A 15,595-nucleotide genomic window follows, 5' to 3' on the forward strand; every position below is an offset into this window, starting at 1 on the left:
GTATCAATAGAAATTAGTAGTTTTGGCTTCGGAGACATCGCCGACAATTATTAATTCGGTCTCCATAGTCATTGCATTTTTTTTTTTCTCATCGATGGCATCATTCTTCTTCTCCCGCCTTTTCCGACCCTTCACCTCAAATCCTCCCTCAGCCTCCACCAGAGCAATCACCACCATGTCCTCCAACGCGCAAAAGGCCACGGTTGCCGCCGGCTGCTTCTGGGGTGTCGAGCACCTCTACCGCAAGCACTTTGGCGACGGCAAGGGTCTCCTTGACGCCAAGTGCGGCTACACGGGAGGCTCGACCGAGGATCCGAACTACAAATTGGTCTGCTCGGGGACGACTGGGCGTACTGAACCCCTCCCTCTCTCTCAACCCACCAAACCCATTCTACAGTAATCCATAGTACTGAACTCAAGATGCAGATGCTGAAGCACTACAAATCACCTTCGACCCCTCCGTTGTAACGTACCGGCAACTCATCGAGTTCTTCTACCGAATGCATGACCCCACCACGGCGGACCGCCAGGGTCCCGACGTGGGCGGGCAGTACCGCAGCGCGATCTTCTACCACGACGAGGAACAGGAGCGCATTGCGCGGGAAATCACGGACAAGGTGGCCAAGCAGTGGTTCAAGGATAAGACCGTGACGACAAGGATCGAGCCCGCGGCCAAGTTCTGGGAGGCGGAGGAGTATCATCAGTTGTATTTGACGAAGAATCCGTCGGGATATGAGTGCCCGTCGCAGTAAGTCTTCCTTTGGGGAGGGGGGTTTTTCGAGGCTGACCAAAGTGAGTAGTTTCCTGAGGAATTATCCGCCGCTGTCGGATTGAGATGATCAAGTCATCCCGCGAACAATCGCTCGGTTGTGAAAAGTGTAGGAGGGCTAGAGGTACTATAAGATACTAGTACTTTGGTTTGGTGTATGGTGAAGGCCTGTTCAGTAACTACCTTGAATTTGCATGACTGGTCACTTTAATGAACGAATTGTTTTAGACTTGATCCATGTATATCACTATTCCAGGCAATCGGATAGGTACATCCGCCGTGCCGAAGGTCTAGGCTAGGATTGGATTTCAATCTCCATAACGCTTCCACAACATTGGGCCTGCATGCTGCACGACCGGCCCGGTTGGTCACGAACCGGCTCTATCGCCGACTCGATATTAGGTACTGCAACCACTGGACGAATGACACTTAGCCTGAACACGCGGAACGGAGATGCCGTCGTAGAAATAAGAGTTGTCCGCCATGTGCTGCGCTGGTTCTGTCCTGGCAAACTCCATACTATATAACTTCATAAACTAGAAGAACTTCCCAGCGTATGAGAACACGGTCAAATTCAATATGGCGAACAAACTCACTCGTAGGCTACTTCGACATGTCTCAACAACAGTCCGATCCCTCCAGCACCAACCACCCCCTCCGGCGGGGATCCCGGCGCTATCTATCCTCCCACTCAGCGCCGTCGTCCGCACCCTAGCCATCACAACCATATCCTCATCCCCAAGATTGCTCGACACCGCGCTGAGGGGGCTCGACAAGCTACTGCAACGGGAACGCAACGCGGACCCATTCCGAGGCCTCCTCCGGCGCACGCTCTATGCACAGTTCTGCGCCGGTGAGACCTCCGAGGAGGTTGGGAGGACGGTGGCCCAGCTCAAGCAGCTCGGGTACGCGGGCGTGATTCTCGGGTATGCGCGAGAAGCGGAAACCGTCGCGGACACGGGAGACTATTCAAAGGACACCGAGCGGGCCGCGCGCGAGATTCGTGAGTGGGCCGCCGGGACGCTGAAGACGGTCGACATTGCGGGGGACGGCGACATGGTCGCGCTCAAGCTTACCGGAGCCGGGCGGGCAGTGGTGGAGCATCTCCTCCGGAGTAGTAGTGACGATAATGCGCCGCCGCCGCCGGAACTCGCGCAGGCGCTAGCGGAAATCTGTGAGCGGGCCCGGGAGCGCAATGTCCGGCTCCTCGTCGACGCGGAGCATGACGCGGTCCAGAAGGCCATTGACGGGTGGGTGCTGCGGCTGCAGCGGCAATATAATCGGGGCCACCGGCCAACGGGCCAGCCCCGCGCGCTCGTCTACGGCACCTACCAGGCATACCGCAAGTCAACTCCGGAAGTGCTGGCCAAGCATCTAGCCGCGGCGCACGGCGAAGGGTTTGTCCTTGGCGTGAAGCTCGTGCGCGGTGCGTATTTGAGCAGCGACCCGCGGCATTTGTTCTGGGAAACGAAGCAAGGGACCGATGAAGCGTACGACACCATTGCCGAGGCGCTCATCACGGGGGAATACAGCAAGTTCAGGAATGTCTTGCCGGCGCAGCTTCCGGAGCTGGGTAATAACGCGCCTCGTGTTGATCTCGTTCTTGCCACGCATAACCGCCAGTCTGTCCGCAAGGCGCGGGCTCTCCGCAACCAGCAGGCCCATGCTGGCCGCCCGCTCATCGAGATGGCCTATGCGCAGCTGCAGGGCATGGCTGATGATCTCAGCTGCGAGCTGGTCAAGGAGTCCAAGGCGGCTCGCATCAGCGGCCCAGGCCAGGAGATTCCCAAACCGTACAAGTACCTCGTCTGGGGATCTGTGAATGAATGCACCAGGTATCTCATACGCAGGGCCCAGGAGAACCGAGATGCAGCCTCTCGAACTGAAGACTCCAGACACGCCATGCTTGAGGAACTCAAGAGGAGGATCAGAGCTGCACTGAATAGGGGTTAGCAGGCATGATGAGAGCAAAATTCTCACTAGCCAGCGTGTGCATAGATGAGCATAGTACCTTTTTCAGAATTCACAAACCATCCAGCAGACTGTTCCGGCGTTCACATAACTTGATTAGGGCTTCTTCGTGAGAATAGTTGCCTCAGGAGACGGTAGCCACAAAAGGGCCCCGACTCACACACAAAAGCAGATTTTCTCTCTCTTCCCTCCTTAGTCTCTTCATCTGTGTGCTCCTTTGTCCATGGCCCTTCTCTCACCGAGCGTGGCCCTGTTGCGTATACAGAATCCACTGTCATTTTCATCCAGAATAAGCACACTCTATGATTACTGAACCACTCCACCTCAGAGAAGAGAGGTAGCAGACCATTTTCCAGCGATCCAGAGTCGATACCATCAGACCATCAGTGAGCTGCGGGCCAGCCATGGGCTTGCCATCATCGGACATGGCAGACTCCATGAAAGTATCCTTTTCAGTGAACAACGCCATGGGTTCTGTTCTGCAAAATCTGGGCGGCATCGCAGATTTTGTAAGTTCCCCACGGATCCTGCTCGTGTCACGGGATGAGACAACTAACAATGCCGCTCAGTTCTGGCAGCATGATCAGAAGGAAGCAGCAAACAAGATTGGCCAACTCAGCGTGGAGATTGCCCGGACAGTCTCGTCGGCGTATGCTGGGGTGATCGACAGGAAGCCTCATCTGGCTCACCCGGATGACGAGCTTGTAAGTTTGTCGCGCGGTTTCAGCAGAGATGGGCACTAACAAATCCTGCTAGTCCAGCCACACTGGAAAACAGAGTCTTTGTGACGCGGGAGCAACTGGAGACACGGCTTCTGGCACAAAGATCAATGGCAGGCGCCAGAAGCACCCCGGTGTCACCCAGCCAAACACACTGAGCCAGAATAAGACTGCCGGCCAGGGATTGAAAGAATCCAAGACAGGCACCCGAAGCACTCCTGCAGCGGCAGGAAATCATCATAGCAACAGTCCAACACCAGGCCGTGCTATGCTTACCAGCGAGCACAACATCGGGCCAGAGGACCCGTTGAGCAGTGGACCGTCCCCGGGCGTCGCTGGAGTCGTGATAGTCAACGGTGCGACGACCCGGCCGAACTTTGTAGGTTTTCTGGCAAAGCAGATCCACGAAGGGCCGATCTACGAGTTCCGAGTCCTGTCCAAGGATAGGACCCTCATCATCTTCTTGTACGAGCTGCTTGCCCAAATGTTCCTGGACCGCAACCGCGGGGCGCTCATCGTCACCGGGGAGTCGATCTATGGACTAGGCTACACGCTCGAAACTGGAGAGCCACTTCCGTGGCATGCGACCTTGCAGCGGATGGTCTATCCGCTGCGCGAACGACGACGTCTGACATTTGCCCGCGCCAAGCTGTTTGGCGAGAAGCTGACGCCCCAGAAATGGGCGCAGGATGTACGAGACATCGCGGGTAAGGGCAACGTCGAGTACACCTGGGTGTTCAACAACGGCAATGGTAAGGCAATGCTCATTAGGTTCAGGACTTGCTGGCTGACACCTGCCAGCAACGGCGGTATTCCACAGCACCTCGGTGGCCCGGCAAGTGCTGCATACATTCAGGACCTGGAGCGAGACGCGACCTGTCTACCACCAGGTCAACGTCTCGTACTCCAGTGATCCCTGTGAGAAGGAGCTGGTGCTGACCACCCAGCTCAAGAACGGCTGGTTCTAAGAGGAACGGGCACTGCAGCTGTTGGCTGTGTAGGCATTAGTACTCATTTTCTTTTCTTCTGCTTCTTTGACTGCTCTGCTGTTTGATCTTGTTGGCTCTTTTCTGCACTGCACTGTATGACCACTGCGAGACTCGAAATCGGACCAGATGTGGAAGGTGAGAGGATGTGGTCACGTGCAGTAGGAGAAAGTTATCCTGACTGCTTACATAAACAGAGAGGGAACTTTACTCCGTTTGGGAAGGCTGCGTGCCCTGCAGTAACCAGGGACTCCGCATGGCCAATGGCCTTTCTGGGCTGCTGACATAATGCAGGGTGGCTCCATTTTGCAGAAACCAGTGGGCCAGTTGACACAAGGGACGGCCAGCGCAGATCCCCCTATTTGGGGCCTGGCTCTTTTGATGGTTAATTTCAGCTCATCGCAGGGAGACAGGGACAAACACAAGGGCAAAACAAAACAACCATTCACACAACCATGGACAGAAGATTCGAATACTTTCCTTGTTCACGGTTGCCTGAGACGAGCCAGCATGGATATGGACAGAGTGGCACTGGGCTTGCTCTCTGCCGAATCAAAGCAGACACTAAAGGGGTCCCCTAAGAAGCCCTAAGAAAATAGGCGCCTCCACCGAGTTCGCCGCCCCAATCGCCAGTTTTGCCCACGATATGATCCATTGATCCCACGCAAGTTCAGAGAGGCCCCCCTGCGGCCGTTGGCCCAAAAGGGTCACAAAAGGCTCCAGCAAGCCCCAGCCGGCCGACGGCCCCCGAACGGCATGGATCTGGCTTCTGGCCTGGGGAATTAGGTTATTTGCCTCTGTCGTCAAAGGTTTCAGTCGATCTCCTCACTCGGTCTGCTCTTCCGGGGAATAGGATACTTACTCCAAAGGCCTTGCCCTCTTGTCAGTCGTTTGTCCCTCTTTTCTTCCCTCTGCCTCACCCTCGTTTTGCCCCTAGTGGCGCCCCTTTCGTTCATTGAGTCGTAGTGTCGTAACTGCGCTCGACCCCTCGTTTCGATTTCTTCCCCCGGGCTCGCAACCCGCCTTCTTTCGCTCCAACTATTTGTCCTGCTTCGACTCACGTTCAGATATCGGTCGACCTTTGTTTTCCTGATACGAGCCTCATTTAATCCATCATCATGGTGCGTCTGGCTGCGGCCGTCACGGCGTTTCTGTCCGCCTCCATGATCGCCCTGGCAGCGGACGACGAGATCACCTGCAGCAGGGATCAACATTGCCCAAAAGAGAAGCCATGCTGTGGCCGTAAGTAGTGAGCGTCGTGGATCGATATCGGGAAGGGCAAAGTTCAGGACTGACCGTCGGTCGCATGTAGAGGCCGGAATCTGCGGTACTGGCGACAGGTGTCTCGGCGGCTGTGACCCTTTGGCGTCATACACGGTGGACTCGTGCGCCCCGATGCCCATTTGCAAGAGCGGAAAGTTCAACAACTGGAAGAACACCGACGACTTCCAGCCCAACGGCAGGTTCCTCGGCAACACGTCGGAGGCGACCTGGATGTCGAGCGGCACCATCATTACGAATGACGGCAACCTTCTCCTGACCATGGCCAAGGACACCAAGGGCTCGTTGCTCGCATACAACCACTACATCTGGTATGGCAAGGTCACCGCGCGGATGAAGACGTCGCGCGAAAAGGGCGTGGTTACCGGCTTCATCCTCATGTCGGACGTGAAGGATGAGATTGATTGGGAGAGCGTCGGGAGCGAGCTGACCGCTCCTCAGACCAACTACTACTGGCAGGGTGTCTTGGATTGTACGTCTGCCATCATGGTTCTTATCTGAGGCAGAACACTAACAGGGTGTAGACACAAACGGCGGCAACGCGTCCACGACAGACACGTTCGAGAACTGGCACACGTTCGGCTTCGACTGGACCCCCGACGAGCTCTCCTGGCTTTTGGACGGCAAGGAAGTGCGCAAGCTCAAGAGAGAGGATACGTGGAACGAGACCAGCAAGATTTATCAGTACCCACAGACGCCATCCCGCCTGCAGATCTCCCTGTGGCCCGGTGGCGATCCTGATTTGCCGGAAGGCACACGCGAATGGGCTGGCGGTGACATCAGCTGGGACACGGAGGATATCAAGGACCCTGGCTACTACTACGCGACCTTCGCCGAGATCGAGGTTGAATGCTACGACCCACCGGAGGGCACCAAGGTGGAAGGCGACCGCTCGTACGTCTACACTGACGACAAGGGCCTGGAGAGCTCCATCAAGATCACCAACAAGAACACTGCGTTGGCTTCTTGGGAGGCCACTGGCCTGAACATGACCGCCGGTGCCGAGAAGCACAAGAAGGGCGAGGATGCTCCTTCCAGCAGCTCCGATGACGACTTCATCGCGGGCGCCGGCGCGCGTGGCCAGGGTGGCTCCGGTGGCTCCGGTGGCTCGCCCACCGTCACGGGCTTCTCCCAGGGTGACTCTCCGACCCCGACGGACAACATGGCGCCAGGAAGCAACGAGCGAATGCTGCAGGGCTCTTCCATGTTCGCCGTCCTTGTGGCCATGGTTGCATTGATCGCCTTTTAAGACTTTTGAGCGCCGCCACCCTTTTTCTCTGTTTCCTTGTACATTTGTTTCCTCTCCCATCCTGTGTGGCATGCTCTGTATTTGATTCTTTATTTGCTTGCTTCGGGGTTGCGTGTACGGCTACGTTTTCGTCCCCTTACTACTCTACTACTACTACTACTACTACCTACATATTACCAGGGTTAATGGATTGCACTTTGCTTTTGCGTCTTTGCGTCATGTTGCCTTGCGAGTACTAATGTATGCCATGGTTTTGGTTAGTGGTTTTTTTTTTTTTATTTTTTTTTTTTTTTTTTTTGTCCGGAGAGTGTCTTGGGTACTCGCTTGTTGCGTCTGCCAGAGGAAGGTTGCGAATAGGTTAATTCTATTCTCTTTGATGTATGTACGTGCTGATCCGAATGGGGTCGTGAATAGGAATCATCTTTTCGTTTTAGATCAGATATACTACCATTCTCGAATTGATCCCTGCTCTAACTCATTTGTACCCGGCTCCGTGTTTACAAACAATATCAAAACCGAAAGCTAGCCAGCTAGTCCGATGGTCACAACAAACTTCAACGGAGATACAAAAAATCAACTTCCCAAGTTGTATCCATGATCTGAACACAATGCGCTCTCCCCCGCATACACACTGCTGTCATTTCAACGGAAATGATCCTCATGGTCGTCTTCACCCGCCAAGTCCCGTCGGAACTCGCCGTGGTATGTATCCAGAGTGTCAACCCGCACGCTGTCGTTGAGGGGCTTGCCCATCCAGTCCGCCAAGGCGGCGGCCTTTTCCTGGAGTTTCGCCGTGACGGCGGCCAGATCGACGCCTAGGTACTCGGCCAGGAACGTGCCAATTTCGGTGTTCTCATGGTTGCCCACGAGTGGCCATGCGTCTTTGGTCGAGGAGGCGTAGATGTTGACGTCGACGCCTGCCATGGGGTCAGTTTCTCCTTTCACTTTCGTTCGCGAATCAAAAGGTTGCCAAAGGGGAAGGCAAGGTGCTTACCGGAATGGCCGTGCGTGGTCCAGCCTACCTGCGCCCGTCGGCTGATCATGTCCGCGAAATAGTACGCCGCAGACCACCCGTCATCCCGGTCAAGCAGCCGATCGATCTCCTCGTCGGTGGCGTCGTCGATCCCAAGCTCCGACTTTAGTAGCTTGTCACGTACGTACGCCCGCCGCTCTGCCTTGCTGGCTTTGCGGCCGTCGCCCTCGAGGTACGCCGTGATTTTGTCGTCGAGGTACTCGCTCGAGTGGCTCGCCTTGCTGAGCACTCCCGGCAGCCATTTGTACTCCGGGTATGACTTGTGCAGCTGCCGCGCGACCGTCAGTCCTCCTGTCTCGTGATCTGAGGTGCTGACCAGTACGCCCGGGGTCGAATCTCGCTCGAGAAACTCCACCGCTGCGGCAAACGCCTTGTCGTACGCCAACACCTCATGCACCTGCGCCGCTGGGTCGTTCCCGTGTCCGGCATGATCGATGCGCGAGCCCTCGATCATGATGAAGAACCCTTTGTCGCTGTTCTCCGTCTCCTTGCTCAAGATCGTCAGGGCCATGCGCGTCATCTCCTCCAACGATGGATACTTGTCCGAGACATGCCGACGGTCGATTTCATACGGGATATCCTTCTCTGCGAACAGTCCGAGAAGCGGCAACTTGGCCCCTGAGCCTCCGTTCAGACCATCGAATTCCTTACGCGTAGAGATATAGTTGAAGCCTTTCTCCTGCGCGACTTTGATCAGGTCCCGGTCATCTTCGCGGCAACCACCGTCAGTGGTGTTGGGTAAGAAATGGCATCGGCCGCCCCCGAACATCAGGTCCACCACCCGCCCAAGTGGATGCTCGCCGACCTCCTGCTGCGCGATCAGGTCCTCATACTGGCGGCGGTGAGCGTGCGACGCGAAGCATGCCGGCGTGGCATCCGTGATGCGAGTCGTCACAACGAGCCCCGTCTTGTACCCCGCCAAATGCGCGGCCTCGAGCACCGTCCCGCACGCAGTATGGTTCGGCAGCACCGAAATCGCCCCGTTGTACGACTTTTGCCCGCATGAAAACGCCGTCGCGCCCGCCGCGGAGTCCGTCACGAGGCTTGACGACGACCGCGTCCGCGACGTCCCAATCATATGTTGGTCCAGCACCAGGACATCATCCTCCGGCAAGCCCTGCTCCAGCTGCCGGAAGCTCCGCGTCAACGACAGACTCGCCGGGCCCATTCCGTCCGAGACCATGAAAATCACATTCCGCTTGCCCGTCGGCTTCCCGTGCGGGCCCCAGGTGAGCCCCGAACCCTGCCGAATCATGCTGATCCGGTGCTGGTAGACCACCGACAGCACTACCACCGCCACAGTCGCAATGAGCGCCCAAGAGAACAGACCAATCTGCCGCCAGAAGGCACCCCTTCCCTGGTCCTGCCCGGAGACATGGCGGGTTGGCCGTCCGGTCAACAGCGCATCCTCCTCGTCTTCCTCGCGGATCGACGACCGTTCCGAAGACTGGCGTCCGGGCGCCAGCAGAGATTCCTCGCGTGGCATGATGAGTCCTGATCAGAATCGCCCTACAGGAAAGGCTTGACGAGTCAGCATGAGGATGCTCGATGAGATGGAGTCAGGTCGGCGGTGACGTCGGTTGCATCACTTTGCAGGGACAGGTAGTACCGGAAAAGAAGGACAGCTTGGCGTTTGCTGCTTACCTCGACGAAAAATAGTACAATTGACTTTTCAGTAGCTCATTCTGAGTTGACTCTTGAGTTCGATACAGCTTCGATGCTCACATTGGTGGTTCGTCCAGCACAGCACACCTGGCTGTCATGCCCAAAAGCCAGTCTAACGGTCCCACGTGACGACACGGGGGATGGTCCAGTCATGTGACGATGCTGCGGGTGTAATCGTCGGAACTAATTTTATGGAAGTCACGTGACAAGTTGATTGGTCATCTATATGATTACATAATAACTATTGTTTGTTTCCTCCGTTCGCTCATCGCGTTCTGCATATCGCGTCCGCTTTTCCCGCGGTACTTTTGCTTCACCACACCACGCTCATCAGCAAGACTACTTTCATTCAGTTGTGGCATTAATCGTAACAGCGATTGACGATGGCTTCTCAAGGGAAGATTGAATTTCCTTGCTCCATCTGCAAAAGAAGTCGGCCTGCCGAAGACTTCGAAATCAACAAACACGGCAAAAGGAAAAAAACTTGCCAGCGCCATAGTCGAAAACGACAGCTGCATATCAATGAATGGAGAGATTTCATTCAGCGTCTTCGCCGTTGGAAAAAGGCTGTGAATTGCCTGTGAAATTCAATATTTTCAGCGGGCAGCATCTCATTCTCGCTCTATTTCTCTAACAGGGCCAGAGCGAAGTTCTGAATGCTTCTTACACGTTCAATATGGATGCTCTTCCTGTTATGTTCGGCGATCTAGTGCAATCGAATGAACCCGGTTCCGCTGGCAATCCCGACTCGGAAACATCTCCATTGGCGGCATTGAGCGCGGCATTGCGTGATCTCACAGAGATAATTTGGAAAGAAGGAGGCTTCCGCTTCAAGCACAAAGGATCAAACTTACAGAGCCTCACATATACATACCGTTGCTCTCAAGATCTCGCCATGTTCAAGGTTATCATTCAAACGTTGACCTCGAAAGGCGACGTGATGGCAGACGCATGATGCGGTTTGATTGCAAGAGTAAACTCGTTATGCGCGCATGCTTTCAGAGCCGGACACTGTCAATTATTATCCATCACGAGTGGCATCCTCCTTATGAAGATGTGCAAGTGCCACCGATGGTTCGGGAATCGATCAACGAGCTTGTCGCGACTAAAACGCCTTCGGAAATTTATCGTGAAATTCGGGGGATGCGCGAGGCGGAAACCGTCACTCGGTACCAAGTTCTCTGGCAAAGAGCAAATGCTGAAATATGGCAGCGAGATGCAGACCCTGTGGCCTCGGCAGAGAAGCTCCTATCTGAATACGGCCAATATCAAGGTCGATATGGTATCATCCAGGAGGGCAACGTTAGGGCATTGTGTCTCTATGCTCCGGAGAACATTATGCAGCTTTCCAGGTCGACCACGCAGCTTGTGATGGACTCAACCTATGGGACGAATAACACCGGCATAGACCTTTTTGCTGCTTGCCGAGATTGACGGCACCGGAGTTCCTTTAGCATATTGCCTAACGGAGGTTGTGAGTCCTAGAGGGGCCAATGCGCGAGGTAAAAAGAAAAAGGCTCGTGCAGATCCTGGCGCAACTTCAGTCGTGCTCTATCGGTTCTTAAAGCGGCTCAAAGATGGTTTTGGATTCAATTCAGCTTGTTTCGCCATTGACAAGGACACCGCAGAGATTGCGGCTGTGACCTCTGTTTGGAAAAATGCCAAAATTCAGCTGTGTTATTGGCATATCAAGCGCGCGGTCAGTTTGAAGTTAAACTCAAAAGAAACAGATAGCCAAGACAATTACTGGCCCGCAGAAGCGCAAAAAGTCATTCCTGAGCTGGAGATCTGCTGGGGCTCTAAGATACAACGCCGGCCGTCCGTCGAGCCATCTTTATCCTGCTGAATGTGAGTGTCCATCAAGGACAGAGAAATTAAGACGAAGGGCGGCTGGAACCAAGGACAAAGGATGAGAAACAGGCAATTTTGGACATGATGTGTCATCACTTTCATTTTCATCCTTTCATTCCCGATCAGAATGGCACATTCAAATCTTCTGATCTTATCCATCGTGAATGTGCCACTGAGATGTATAGGTGGTGCAGGCCTCGCGGCTATTTTCGGCTGTGGGCTTATCTTTTTGAGAATTGGTATCACCCAGAGCAGCGGGAACTGTGGGCGAGGTCCGCCGATCCGAAGCAGATTCCGACAGTCAAAACAACAATGATTGCAGAGTCCCACTGGTGGACGTTAAAACATGATCATCTCCACCGCTTCAATCGACCTCGCGTCGATTTATCGTGTTCATCCTCATAACGCGCGTTCTGCCCGATGCGGAGCACCGTTTATCGGCAATCCTGAGTGGGCAGACCCGAGTCCATAAGGCTCGATGGAGGGAAGCGTTCAAAAGGCAATGGAAGAGAGATGCGGCAAAGTCAGTTGACCCACAAAAAATGATAATCTATCATACGAACCCCGTTAATTGGGTTTGCGGGTGCCGAGCATTTCTTCAGAATCGCTTTTTGACTTGTAAGCATATTGTCCACTGTTACGAGTTCCCTGACCCGCAGTTCTTCCAGACTGTGAAGCGCAGAACAACACGTCCGTTTTGGAAAGGCAGGGGCTCATTCTACGACCGGAATATGCGCCGGCTGCGGCAATTCAAGCCCAGGAACCACAAGAAGACCAACTTCAAGAGTCGGACCTCGAGTCTGGAAGCGAGCTGGACTCGGGGAATGAGGCAGAAAGCGAGTTGTACCTTCATAATGACGATCAAGACGACGAGGGGTTGTGGGAGACCCGCGTGGAGGAAGGCAGGAAAATGTTAGCTGACATGCTAGAGCTCTACGAGGACCAAGTCGCGAAAAGAAATGTGAAATGGGTGGACCTGTTCCTCGCAGCCCATCAGCAGGATCGTCTTCTGGTGGAGGAAGCCAATTCCCTTCGTCGCAAACGAACCATGCCACGGAATTCGGAATATAGGCATCGACTCACTAGGTACCTGAGGTAATCTGGCAAGACGCGAAGCTTGGCGTGATAGGATCGTGATGTTTTTTGTTGTTCACGGATAGGCATCATCGTTTTGATTGACAGCCTGATCATAAAGCAGTTCCCATGTATTCACATTCACACCAATTGTGTCTGACAGTCGTTCTTTTTTCTGTACTGACGCTAGTCCCTATCCGGTGAATGAAATTAAAAGATCATGTGATATGTCACGTGATTCATAAATTTAGTTCCGACGATTACACGCCGATGCTGATTCTCACGTGACCAAAAGGACAGAATTTCACCGCCTTCATTAGTTAAAGGGCTCGTTGTTCACGTGATGCAAGGTTTCTTTTTTCGGGATCTTGGCCCAGGCCCAGGGAGATTGTATCTTAGCCCGAGTTCTGTCGTCGTTGACGTGGTTTCCTTTGCATGATTTTCATAGTAGAACTGACATGAGCTTTTGGCATGTTATCGTCATGATCCGCGCAAGTCCAGGTCTTTCCCTGAGAACATCTGTTCTGACGTGTCCAATTTTCTCACCGGTTCTTGCTTTCGGAGGCTCGATGCTAGGTAGATCGCCTCCTCCCTACAGATCTGAGATTGCTATCTTGCATGGATACTCCGTACATAACTGTACTGGCCCTTTCATCTGAACAGTGGTGCAATGTCTTGCAGATTCGTCAGGCCCCGAATCAGAAGCCCTCGCCTGCCCATCTAACGGGATACTGTGCATGCAAATCTGGAATTAGTATATACAACCATTCTGTGCGCGAGGCAAGGAGTCTGGCTGCGCGGAACTTGTGGCAGAAAACTATGTACTAGATAGATATCTCTGTCCCCGTGCCAGTATTCTCTGCAAATTGGCGACTGCGTTAACGTGGTCGTGTCAATCAATGCATATCCGTCCAAAATGCAGCTAAATCTGGAGCTATCCGATCGATACTTATAATTTCGCTGCTGATCTGGACATAGGGTCGATCATTTTGCAACCGGATCATGCGTGGCAGTTCGATAGGAATTGCCATAATGCGCGCATAAACACGGAGAGCCGGTCCCGTGAGCAGCGCCTCATCGCCAGCGCTCATTCTGCGCGTTAATTACCCATGACTTCGTTGGCCTTTGTTACAAAGCTACTCTATGCACGACAACTGCCCAAATCGGACGATATTTCAGAACGGACCGAGAAAAAAAAAAGAGCAATGCATTGCAGCCGCGGGGAATCTATAGCCGGCTAGACGGTCAGACCCCGATCGATGCATGCAGGGTGAGGAGCCGTTTTTATGTGCAACTTGAGACCGCGTCAGCTGCTACCATTTCAACAAGTCTGTACATAGGCACACAGCATGAAGGTCACGAGTTCCCGTTCCGCCGCGCGTGACGAAATTGATATGCAATGCAGGACGGTGAGCGAATAAGGGGGTTGTCTGACCATGCAGACATCGGGATCTAGAATGTTGTCGAGAGACAACGGTTGTGAGCGTAGAGTAGAGTCGATCGCTATTAATAGTAGATCTGGTACAACGTACGGGAGTACGGAGTACAGTAATCAAGTTGACTGTTGGTCTCCAACTGGCCGTAGCAATCGCATCACAACTCGCCGCCAGCTTGCCACGGCGCATGTGGGTTTTGCAATGGCACCTCCAAAGGCGTCGACGGCGGTGCGAGTCGATCCGACAAGTCTTACGCAAGGGTACTATGTATTAGACAAAACTCGGCAGTCTATCGATCGAAAGAGCCATCATTTTCTTCCTGTACCAAGTCATCCCCTGCTCCATGAACTCCGTGAGTGACAATCAGAGAGAAAATCTCGATCTGTACATACCTAGACATCACAAAGCAAACCCAACGTGGCATAATCTCCGACCACGATACAGTACATTCAATTTTCACATCGGAGAAAAAAGGACCTGAGGCTACCGCTTCCTCCATCCCGCCGGAAGCATCGCGGCCGCCACCTCCCCAACGCCTCTTTCCGTAGCTAAGAGATTGAACTGCGCGGCCGCATTCCTTGTATCCTGAATTTCGACTCGGATTCCCAGAGAATGAATATCTCGTTTCGTCTGGGGAGAAACTGGGAACATGGACGCGCCAAGGCCGAGGATTAGAATCTCTTTCAACTCAACACGTCAGTTTCTTCTCTCTCTCTCTCCCTCTCTCTTTCTCTCATGCAAGGGAAAAAGAAAGAATATTACCCGGCCTCGGCCAAACCAGCGAAAACAACCCCCACGCATCCTGCGGAACCTCAAACTGCCCTTTGGCATTGACCAGGCTGTTGTCCTTTTTTGCCTGATTATGATCTGTACCACTCAAGCAAGGCCTCCAGACAAACACTTCCCCACCCACAAGCAACACGCCATCCCCATTGAGTATCTTCAAGCCATTGTTCAGCTGGAATCCATCGTCGAAACACGCGTCAATGGCCGTCGCTGGAGTCGGCACATTGCCCAGCACGTTCAGTTGCGCGATATCCGTGTAGTGCGTTTTCTCCTCCCCTTCTTCTTTCTCGGTCGCACGCGCGGCTCGGTTCTGCAGAGCGGGTTTGGCCGGGTGGCTGCGCGGAATACTCCGTGTAGGTGTGGAGGTGGACTTGTTAGATGAGGCGAATGCGGCGCTGGTGCTGAATTGCCTAGAGATAGTAGGAGTGTGCCAGCGCGTAGGTTTGATGCTGTTGCCGGGAACAGTGACGGAAGCCAGGCGTGATGATGGGGAGCTCGGGCTGATGGTGTTGCGGAGGATCCGCAGTAATTGTGTCGAGGGGGCTCGCATGTTGTCTGCTTCCAATGACTGAGTAGGCTAGTACTTCTTGCTTTTGATATTCGAGTCGAGGTTCACTCCTACGGAGTAGACAAGCTCCAAGAATCTGGAGAACTTTTGACGCCTTAGGCAGCATATGCTCTTGGCAAACGTCATCGGATTGCTCAACCTTCTCTACCTATCTACACACCCCCACCCTCACATCTCAAGTATTAGTGCTGTTCGACACTTGAACAG

The 15,595-nt window shown here is 53.8% G+C and overlaps 6 protein-coding genes across 6 annotated transcripts; 4 read left to right on the top strand and 2 right to left on the bottom strand.

Annotated features, from left to right (window-relative positions):
• Window positions 1-175: 175 nt before the first annotated feature.
• On the top strand, window positions 176-834 carry VTN31DRAFT_416 (uncharacterized protein; the record flags this gene model as incomplete). The annotated part of the gene is made up of 3 exons (XM_069404517.1): window positions 176-350; window positions 427-748; window positions 801-834. The coding sequence occupies 3 exons, from the start codon at window positions 176-178 to the stop codon at window positions 832-834; spliced, it is 531 nt and encodes a 176-aa protein (XP_069263272.1).
• A 514-nt stretch (window positions 835-1,348) lies between these two features.
• VTN31DRAFT_417 (uncharacterized protein) lies at window positions 1,349-2,722 on the top strand (the record flags this gene model as incomplete). Its single annotated transcript, XM_069404528.1, has 1 exon — window positions 1,349-2,722. One exon carries the CDS (start codon window positions 1,349-1,351, stop codon window positions 2,720-2,722), a length of 1,374 nt encoding a protein of 457 aa, XP_069263273.1.
• Window positions 2,723-3,727: 1,005 nt separating this feature from the next.
• VTN31DRAFT_418 (uncharacterized protein) lies at window positions 3,728-4,372 on the top strand (the record flags this gene model as incomplete). Its single annotated transcript, XM_069404539.1, has 1 exon — window positions 3,728-4,372. One exon carries the CDS (start codon window positions 3,728-3,730, stop codon window positions 4,370-4,372), a length of 645 nt encoding a protein of 214 aa, XP_069263274.1.
• Window positions 4,373-5,563: 1,191 nt separating this feature from the next.
• On the top strand, window positions 5,564-6,975 carry VTN31DRAFT_419 (uncharacterized protein; the record flags this gene model as incomplete). The annotated part of the gene is made up of 3 exons (XM_069404550.1): window positions 5,564-5,687; window positions 5,758-6,198; window positions 6,251-6,975. 3 exons carry the CDS (start codon window positions 5,564-5,566, stop codon window positions 6,973-6,975), a joined length of 1,290 nt encoding a protein of 429 aa, XP_069263275.1.
• Window positions 6,976-7,617: 642 nt separating this feature from the next.
• Window positions 7,618-9,494, bottom strand: VTN31DRAFT_420 (uncharacterized protein; the record flags this gene model as incomplete). The annotated part of the gene is made up of 2 exons (XM_069404562.1): window positions 7,618-7,892; window positions 7,970-9,494. The coding sequence occupies 2 exons, from the start codon at window positions 9,492-9,494 to the stop codon at window positions 7,618-7,620; spliced, it is 1,800 nt and encodes a 599-aa protein (XP_069263276.1).
• A 5,023-nt stretch (window positions 9,495-14,517) lies between these two features.
• VTN31DRAFT_421 (uncharacterized protein) lies at window positions 14,518-15,370 on the bottom strand (the record flags this gene model as incomplete). The annotated part of the gene is made up of 2 exons (XM_069404573.1): window positions 14,518-14,714; window positions 14,797-15,370. 2 exons carry the CDS (start codon window positions 15,368-15,370, stop codon window positions 14,518-14,520), a joined length of 771 nt encoding a protein of 256 aa, XP_069263277.1.
• Between the last annotated feature and the right edge of the window lie 225 nt (window positions 15,371-15,595).

Source organism: Thermomyces dupontii, assembly GCF_041956625.1.
Source record: "Thermomyces dupontii strain NRRL 2155 unplaced genomic scaffold VTN31scaffold_1, whole genome shotgun sequence".
Classification (NCBI taxonomy): Eukaryota; Fungi; Ascomycota; class Eurotiomycetes; order Eurotiales; family Trichocomaceae; genus Thermomyces; species Thermomyces dupontii.